We start from the raw sequence: 10,000 nt of genomic DNA, 5'->3' as shown, positions 1-10,000 counted from the left end.
TTAAAACAAAGTGCTGCTGAGGCACCCGTCAGCGAATATTACGCATGAATTAAAGGTCCGGGCAAAAGTCATTTCTGTGCATTTAATTGTTCTTGATGCCAGATCATATAATAGTTTCTTGTCTATTTGCTTGCCTCGTGCAAGTCAGTTCGTGAAATGCCTTCTCTCCTAGATATTCCACGATCAACTGTAAGTGGTATTATTGCAAAGTGGAAACGTTTAGGAACCACAGCAGCTCCGCCACAGGCACTCCAACATCTTCCACAAGAGTGGAAGCTGTTAGCAAAGAGGGACCAACTTCATCTGAATGCCTAAGAGTCCGGAAAGGGATGTCATCAAAGCTCCTGTAGGCGTAATGTGTGGCCCAATACTTCTGTCTATATCGTGTGTGTTGGTGCTATAAGCATGTGGATCAGGGGTGTCGAACACACAAAGGCACAACACATTTAGTCACCAGTATCTGGAACTGAACACTATAATATTTGACTTTATGATCAATTCAACTTGTCAAGATCTAGACATTAGATCTGTCCCTATCAGTTGTGTCCACTTTAATTGTCTTCTCCATGATGTTATGTTTGTGTCTTTATCTTGTTTTTACCTCTTAGAATATTTAACAAAGAGTACGGTGTCCTTGGGTGTCATAAAAGGCGCCTTCAATAACATGTATTATTATTATCTGTGCAGTGATCCTGACTCACCACCGTATCAACTAAAGTGGGAACCAATGAGGAAGAAGGTTCAGTCTTGTAAATATATAACATTTATAAAAAAAATGGGTTTGGCCTCGGGATGACTTTGCATAGTGTCAACATAGTGACTGCCCCCTCCCTCTGGAACTCACTCCCCCACCCCATCAGAGACGGCCCTGACCTCACCACCTTCAAAACACTGTATTGTATTATTTGACTTTAAACTATATATTTATTTGTTGTTCCTTCCTTTTCTTTTCCCTTCACTACATCTGTAAAGCGTCTTTGAGCACCTGTAAAAGCGCTAACAAATTAAATCTATTATTATTATTATTAACATGACTAAGACATGACTAAGACATGACTAAGACATGACTAAGCCTGACTAGAAACATTTAAAAATATATTATAGCTAAACGTTTTAATGCTAAGCTAACAGTGAGCGCACATTTCAAACGTAAACAAGCGGGGATTTGAGTGAATGATGACTTCATATTGGGCTTCCCTTTATCAGCCATGTGTAACTGTATGTGGAATGTCAAGGGGTATCTTTGTCACAGAGCTGTCAGAAATCTAGAAAATGTTCGTGTTTCCTCGCAGACTGAAGCAGAACTTCTCCCGACAGCTCAGCTGCAAGGCAAAACGTGTTGAAAGGACTCGTTGCTGTTATTTAAAGACTATTGTAGGTCTCGTTCACACCTAATAGTCGCTCTCTGGAGCACCAGACCACAGTTTGTTCCATTGTTTCATTTTCCAGAAGGTTTGGTTTGCGTTCACACGGCAAAACTCAAACGGACTTTAAACTTTAAACACAAGTCATGTGCTCGGAAATGCTGTTCAACCATTGGTCAGACATTAAGGGGGTAAAAACGCAAATCCCGGCAATTTCTCTCGGAGCCTCCGCCATGGAGCATCGGCACGTTCAGCAGGTTATTCTCACGCTGCTGTTAATCTGGAGATCAACAGACTCTAGCGGCCCACGCATATGATTATACAATCAGACCACGTCCGTTAAAAAACATTATAACATAATGAGAGACGTTCTGCAGTCAGGACGGCGTTTCACCGACGACAGGTGTTCTTACTTTTATGTAGCTGACGGAGCATTTTTACTTTACACGCCACTGTTCAACTCTTCATTCTGCTTCACTCTTTAACTAAACAACCGCGGATGTCTTGAAAGACTCTTTCTTTTTTTAAGAAATGAAGACATCCGCGTTCTTGTGACTCGTAAATACTACGCTTCCTATGTTTTGGTGCGGACTGCGTTCACACCAGCAAAGCGCTCCGAGACCACCTATTTTAGCGGACCAGAGTCCGGTTGTTTAGTTCACTTCAGAGGTCTGCGTTCACACCGACCCAAACGAACCGCACCAAGCGGCTAAACGCACCGGACTATACAAGGCAGCCTGAACTTGCTCCTGTGGGTATTGTCCACAGTTTCTGACCATTGCATATATGATATATGTGTAATGTGTGTATATGTAAAGCGCTTTGAGTCATTGATAAAGCGCTATAATAAATGTAAGGAATTATTTATTATTAGGTGTGAACGCAACTTTGTGTTTTTCTGGGTGCAACTCATAAAAGCATGGAGAAAAGTCCTCAAACTAAATCAACTTTATATTTCTTTAAGGCTGACTCTGCAAGGTATTTTATTTCTTGCATGTTGTGATATTAATTTCATTTCAAGATGAGAACTGAGTTCCTGTTTTAGTCCATCCTCAGAAACACTGACCAAAACGCACCTTTCACACCAGCTTTTAACATGCGATTGATGTGTTTTATTGCTCGATTTTAATCAGACTTTTAATCTTATATCGTTCTTTTCCGTAGAGCACATGTTGAAGCGCTTGATAAATAAAATGTATTATTATTAATACTAGCGTAGCAGCACTGTTTCTTTCATTTTAATCTGTGCAACACATAACATGACGCAGCTGCATGGAGGGGTTATGACTGAGGCTTCCTTCTGTTTGGTTTCACCGCAGGACGCCGGGACTTGTAACCCTGTGTTGAAATAGAAACCTCTAGAAGATCTCTTCTACAGAATAGCTGAAGAAATGTTTCACGGCGTCTAATAATAGGGAGACGTAAAGCAGAGAATCTGTAATAACGGAGTTATTAAAGAGCATGGGTCGCCTGCTGGGTTATCTCCATGAAACAGATACTCCGGGAAGGAGAACAGGAACACTGCAGACTCACAGAATCTCATAATGATACCAAATGATTCAGTAAGGATCCGACGACACACCTTTATTAGGAAACCTGGATCAGTGGTCTGTGAACACACACCTTTGCATAACCTCAGGCTGCATTCAATCTGTTTTTATGGCTCTGTGTTTGAGACGCTGAGAGCGGCGGTTTGATTAAAGAGGCTCTGTTCTTCTTCTGTGGTGTTCCCTCTCCTGTAGGGCTTTCTATAGGTGTAAGTGCATGTCAATGGTCTGCAGAGGATAACATCACTGTGTCCGTTAGTTTGATAAGGACATTTTAATACCAATACTTTTTCAGGCCTTTTACATGTTACAGAGTATTCTACACTCTGGCAGATCGTGCACACAATTACACGATCTGAGTACTTCTACTTTTACTCAAGTACAAGTTCTGAGTACTTCTACTTTTACTCAAGTACACGATCCGAGTACTTCTACTTTTACTCAAGTACAAGATCTGAGTACTTCTACTTTTACTCAAGTACAAGTTCTGAGTACTTCTACTTTAACTAAAGTACAAGATCTGAGTACTTCTACTTTTACTCAAGTTCACAATCTGAGTACTTCTTCCAGCTCTGCACATAACGAGTTTACCAATTTCCGATACACTGTAGGCTACATGTATCGGAAATATCCCGGAAAATGAAGCAAAGTCACCGAGTGTAGAAGTACTCGGTTTGTGAGTACATTCTACATACTTTTGGTTCTTTACGTGCATTTTAATACCAATACTTGAGTACTCTGAATTCAGGACTTCTACTCGTAACAAGAGTATTTTCAGAGGGTAGTATTTGTACTTTTACTTCAGTACTTTTACTTCTGAACTCTTACTTGGGGCTGTTGAGGAAGAAGTCCACGGAGAAGCCGAAGTAGCTCCTCTCGGGTCCGGAGAACACGGAGGGTCTCTCGGTCTCCAGGTTGAATCCGGATCCGAGAGGCAGGATCCCGCAGAGCAGAGTGAGGAGAACCGGGAGAACCAGGAGAACCGCGAGACCCGGCCGTCCTGCTGCCGAGGACATGGTGCTGCTGCTGGGGGATAAACAACCGAGAGAGGAGCGGTCAGGAGGAACCAGGCCGCGGGGCGAGGGGCACTGATGAAGCCGAAAATAGGAGCCTAAACACAGGGAGGAACCGAGGAGAGGCCGCGGTGTGTGGAAGTGTTTTGTGGAAGTGTTTCAACCAGTTTACGTCAAGTTAGATCAAGAGACTGTACTGTGTCCGGTGTATCCCCTTCAGAATAAATGCACCAATGACGTGTTGGGTTACAATCAAATAAAAAGAAAGGAAACAAAATAAAAAGACAGAAAACTAAATAACTAAATAAATAAAATAAACAAAATAAATAAAATAAATAAAATAAATAAATAAATAAATAAATAAAATAAATAAAATATAAAATGAAATAAAATAAAATAACATAAAAATAATTAAGAACAAAAAAGTATTATAATTTGTATATGTATGCCCTGTCACCGTAACACGTCCTTAAAATGCAAATTTAAAAAGAATAAAATAAAAACATAGCATAAATAACATTAAAGTAAAATATAAGTAAATAAAAGTCATAAGTATATTTATATTTGTTGTGTGTACCCTGTAACAATATAATTTCTTAAAATGCAAATACAAAATAAATCAACACAAAGCAAAAATAAAATAGAAAGCCTTTATTATAGAAACTAAAACCAAATGAGGGACCTCACCCCTCAATTAAAAAGGTTGTCATTCATTCACATTAAATGATTTAACCACACAGCACATATAGCACATATAGCATGCCTTTACTCTGAAGGGGATGTCAGTGTGTACCTACCTCTGTTTTCTCTTGACGCTGTGCCGTGCCCTGACGCACAACAGGAAGTTCATTCCGCTGTTAGCCAATAACAGGGACCTTTATTTTGGAGGGGTTTTTGCTTTGTAAGGGATTTTATTTTTCCTACACAGTTTTGTTTATGCAGTCATTGTGGGTCATCATCTCATGACAATCACCTGCATGCAGTGGGGGAAGTACATCTACTCCTGTACTGCACTCAAATACACTATTAAGGTACTTGTACTTACTTGTACTACTCCACTCCATCTCAAAGATAAATATTGTCAATTTGACTTCACTGCATTTGTTTCCTTACTTAGTTTAATTTGCAGATTCGGATTAATAATGGAAAATAGCATGTTTTATAATCAGTGTTGGGCAAGTTACTTCCAACATGTAATATAAGTAAAATAAGAAGTTACACTACTTTTTAGTTACTTTTGAGCAGTGGCGAACCGTGCACAACTGGACCTTCTGTAGACACCCCCCCCCCCCCCCCCCTCCTCCGCGGCATTATAATGTCCGTCTTTTCACTGATTCGTCGTCTTGAAAATGGTACTCACAACAATTCCGCAACAACTTCATCTTCACCTGTTGCACTTGTAATTTCAACGTTAAAAACAATAAAACGGCATGAATTGCTTCGTCGCATTCATCTAGATTCTACAGTGGTTCTCAAACTTTTTCTGTCATTCCCCACTTTGAACAGGTGGGCCTTTTCAAGCCCCACCTGTTCCTCATCGCTCCAATAAAATGGTAGGCCAAGCTTAAAATTGTCAAATGTATCGTTCGATAACAGGGGTCTCCAACTTTTTTTAGGATGAGGGTTACTTTCAAAAAATAAAACAAGTCGTGAGCTACTTTTACTCCTCTTTTTTGTTTTTTTGCAGTGTATATATTTAGCACATTTTAACATTATTATATGCTACCTTTAACCTTTGAGTGCTGTTTGGGTCTGTGGGACCCGTTTTCAGTGTTTACTAAAATAAAATGTATGCAATTTAATTATTTTAACCTGCTTTATTTGGTGGTGGACGTCACATCCTCGAGGGTCCGGGGGCATGCACCCCCAGGAAGATTTTTTTTAAATGTTGAAGTTGAATGCATCAATCTGGTGCACTTTGAGCTAGGGCTGCTCAATTAAATCGTATTTTAATCGCAATTACGATTTTGGCTTGCAATGATTATGAAAACAACATAATCGAAATAAAACGATTTTATTTATTTTTTAGGTTTTTCAGTTGAATTATACTTAAAGTTCAGGGTAATCAACTGTTAAAAACATACTTTTCAAATTATTTTCTTCAATAAATTGATGTTTTTCAAAGTAAATGGTTAATCGTTTTTAATAATCGTGATATCAATTATTGACCCAAATAATCGAGATTATGATTTTTGCCATAATCGAGCAGCCCTACTTTGAGCCCAACATGAATGTATGGATACAGCTCTCAACACTCAGATGAAAGGGAGCTGTATACTTTTCAATAATCCAAACATCTTTAGAATATGATCACAACAAATCATTTAAACTTGTTTATTCTTATCTTGTGTTACCTAGTTAGCATTCTTTCTTTTTATGTATGCATATTTGACTAATCACTCCTCTTTTAAACTTTTTACTGTCCTATAGTACACATTGGAATGATTTCTTACTTTATTTTGTACAACTTTATTAAATAGATAAAGGTGTGCTCTCTCTCTTGCTCTCTCGCTCCACATTGCTTTTCTTCCCGACTGCAACGCTGTTGTGTGTGTCTGTGAGAGCGTTTCACACGTGTGTATGAGAGATTTTTACCAGTGGCAAGCTTGTCTCTGAGGGCCTAAGATATTCTACAAAATAATATTTAAAAACATTAAAACAAATTATATTTTTCTTTATATATATCTTTTTAAATATGTTTTTAGTAATATTTGTCAATAGTTTTACCAAAAATAACTTCATTAAATTGTATTTAAAATAACATTTCCAAAGAAATAAATCCTTCGAATCTGCCTATTCAGTTTATGTTTGAATGAGAAGGGTTAAATCAGGGGTGGGGAACCTCCGGCCCCCGGGCCGTATACGGCCTGCGAGACAATTTAATACGGCCCTCGAGGTAACACACGCAAAAAAGAAAAAAAATTAAGAAATCTAGACCGTGAAATATGTAACAAGCGAGTACCTGTTTTTCCTGGCCAAGGTCAGGGTCCTTGAACACAACACGAACCTAACGTGTCATCACGTGGTATATGTCTCGTCCGACAGGGGTTTCGAGCTGCCGGAGAGCAGAGCACCAGAACGCTCCGGGCCGGGACTTCAGAAATGTCAGTACCCATAAGGAGCCGTACACATGCCGCAGTTTCTGCGTGTCTGTGTCTTTAGTTGAAAGCCCAGTGGCGATCTGCTCATCTGTCATTCTGATCATACAGTCAATAACTTTGTTGTTATTAGCATCTGGTTAGCTAGCTATGCTAACGAATATAAGAAGCTTTTTCTACTACCAGTGAGGTAAAGGCACATCTTTATATGATCATTATACTGTAGCTATAAAAAAATAAGAGAATACAGTAAACGGGTATAAAATACTATATGACAGTAAAACAAAGTTGTTATTAATAAACAAGAATACAGTTTGAAAGGGGAGTGATTTGTAAAATATCCATAAAGAAAAAGAAAATCTGCATCCAGTTCTGTTTCATATGGATGTTGAGAGATGTTTCCATAGATCTACTAATGTTGCTCTCAAAGTGCACCAGATGCTTTTAACTTCAATATTTACAAACAAATCTTCCCGGGGGAACATGCCCCCCGGACCCCCCTAGAGGAGGTTAGGTCCCCCCCCCACTTAAATCATGTTCACATGGATAGGAAACTAAATTGCACACATCTTGTGTCCATATCTTTCTGTTTTGGTGGTCATGCCACAACTGTGCACGTGCATGCATGCGCGAATCATGGTAAAATATCTGGATTAAGAGGTTGCTTTTTCTTTGCACAGCATGAAAGAAAGGCCAAATGAATGTGCTGTGATTTTTAAGCAGAGGTCAATAATTTGTACGGCCCTCGGAGGATGTTGAAAAAATTGAAATGGCCCTTGAGAGGAAAAAGGTTCCCCACCCCTGGGTTAAATGAAAGAAGCTTCTCTCTGCGAGTCTGTGAAGACAGGAGCTGATTGGACGTCCAGCTATGAATTCACAGAGGGCCAGCTATAGTAACTGAACGAGAGTAATGTCAAATGACAGTACAATTGACCAATCATATCTTCCCTCTAAATGGGTGGGCTTTATTATCGCGGACTTTATGACAAGTTCCGCCCGCTGTGAAACGTTTCTTGTTTCCATAGCAACAACAACTGTCAACAGCGTAAACTTGCCTTCAAAATAAAAGCATGCCAAATTACACTTAAGACATACAACTGCAACGAAAGTAACAAACACAATGCAATATCCTTTTCAATTTCAAAGAACACAAATTAGGTTATCTACAGGTGTTGTTTTGTGTGGTAGAGGGTCGCTTTTCATTGATACGTTTTGCACCCCGGGCGGACTGTTGTTTTGATATTCCACCAGTGTATAAATAATAAATAAATGTGGAAAAAAAATGTAAAAAAAAATACTTTTTTTTTTTTCATGACCCACTTATCACATCTCTGCGCCCCACCAGTGGGGCGCGCCCCACACTTTGAGAAACGCTGATCTAGATCCTCTACCTCGAGCCAGTTAACTAGCGGGCCTTCTAGAATACCCTGGAACCGAGGGGAACTCTGAAAGAACACGCCCATTGGCTACAAATCAATATCTGATTGGTTGATCAAGCTGTCAGTCCAAACGTACGCTCTCATTCAGTGCAACGGCCAGGGCATTCGATCAAGGATGTAGAATACCTTGTTGAAGGATATTCTACCCAGAGACCCAGAACAAGGTCTGATTGGTTGCTTTCTTTTCTAACACAAAACCACTGAAGTGCGGAGTGCATGGTCCGAGAAGGACAAACAAATCAACGTAACACTGTGATATTACAGATCAACAACACAGATACCATTCTCATTTATTCATTTTATATACATTTTATTTATATAATCAAATCGATTTTTTGTTTGTTTTATCTGAGTGTTCCAGGGTCTGACGGTTCGCCACTGCTTTTGAGTTACTTTCACCAAAATAACCGCAAAAGAATGGCTAGGTATTTTAAATGCTGAAATGTAGTTTAGTGCAGCTCATTATACCTCCAGTGAAGGGCGATGTGGTAGCATAACAACTGTGTAGGCCCTTAAGGCTACTGACAACTTGTATTACACGGCTTAGTTGAATACTCGATTCTGATTGTAAATTCTTAACATGTGACACGTTGTTAATCCAGCAGTACAGACCACTGTCAAGGACTATGAAGGTTGCTAAGGAGGATCAAGAAAGAGAAAGGAAAAGAGGTTAAAAGACGGAGCGCTGGACGTCAGATCAATCACCAGAAGAAGGCAGACAGGAAGTAAACACTAACAGGACACGGAATGGGCTCTGTAGTGTGTTTAGTGTATGGCTGTGTGCAGGCCCGGCTCCAGAACAACATGACTCAGGGTGCCTCTGAGGTTACAGGGGGGCAGCAGTAGCAGGTTTACATGAGCAGTAGTGGCCGGCAACAGCAATGAGAAATAGCTTTGATGGTCCCAATGAACAGATTATGGCCTTTGTTATGTTTTGAAACCAAGCAAGTGAGAACATTTCAAGTGAGTTAAAAGTGTAATCCTGAAATATCTCATACGGTCCAAAGTGGACTACGGCAAAGAAAAGCACAACAGCTTCAAAGCTGTACTGATAAAACAAATGAGAACTTATTGTAAATCAAGGCAAATATGATTGACAGTGGACAGCCTGACCGTGGCTGTCCTCTGTCTCCTGCTATCTGACCGTGGCTGTCCTCTGTCTCCTGCTATCTGACCGTGGCTGTCCTCTGTCTCCTGCTATCTGACCGTGGCTGTCCTCTGTCTCCTGCTATCTGACCGTGGCTGTCCTCTGTCTCCTGCTATCTGACCGTGGCTGTCCTCTGTCTCCTGCTATCTGACCGTGGCTGTCCTCTGTCTCCTGCTATCTGACCGTGGCTGTCCTCTGTCTCCTGCTATCTGACTGTGGCTGTCCTCTGTCTCCTGCTATCTGACCGTGGCTGTCCTCTGTCTCCTGCTCTCTGTATATTTTGCGCAGTCTATCTCTGCTCACGCTGTTGCGTCGGCGTGTTCTCCTGCGTGTTGGCCATGTGTTGCACTGGAACCAGACACCGCAAAGACTTCAGCTGAGCACGTACGAAC

At 40.4% G+C, this 10,000-nt stretch overlaps 1 protein-coding gene across 1 annotated transcript in view; it reads right to left on the bottom strand.

Moving 5' to 3' along the window:
• LOC117442212 (integrin alpha-8-like) overlaps positions 1-4,096 on the bottom strand; it is a gene marked incomplete at its 3' end in the record, with an annotated part of 4,859 nt that extends 763 nt beyond the window's left edge. The window contains exon 1 of the mRNA XM_034078211.1: positions 3,740-4,096. Coding sequence (XP_033934102.1) covers positions 3,740-3,927 — 188 coding nt within the window. The remainder of the gene's footprint in view (positions 1-3,739) is intronic.
• Between the last annotated feature and the right edge of the window lie 5,904 nt (positions 4,097-10,000).

The sequence above is a fragment of the Pseudochaenichthys georgianus genome, unplaced genomic scaffold, assembly GCF_902827115.2.
Source record: "Pseudochaenichthys georgianus unplaced genomic scaffold, fPseGeo1.2 scaffold_350_arrow_ctg1, whole genome shotgun sequence".
NCBI lineage: Eukaryota > Metazoa > Chordata > Actinopteri > Perciformes > Channichthyidae > Pseudochaenichthys > Pseudochaenichthys georgianus.
The sequence above is the reverse complement of the archived record's forward strand: the minus strand, read 5'-3'. Positions and strand labels throughout refer to the sequence as shown.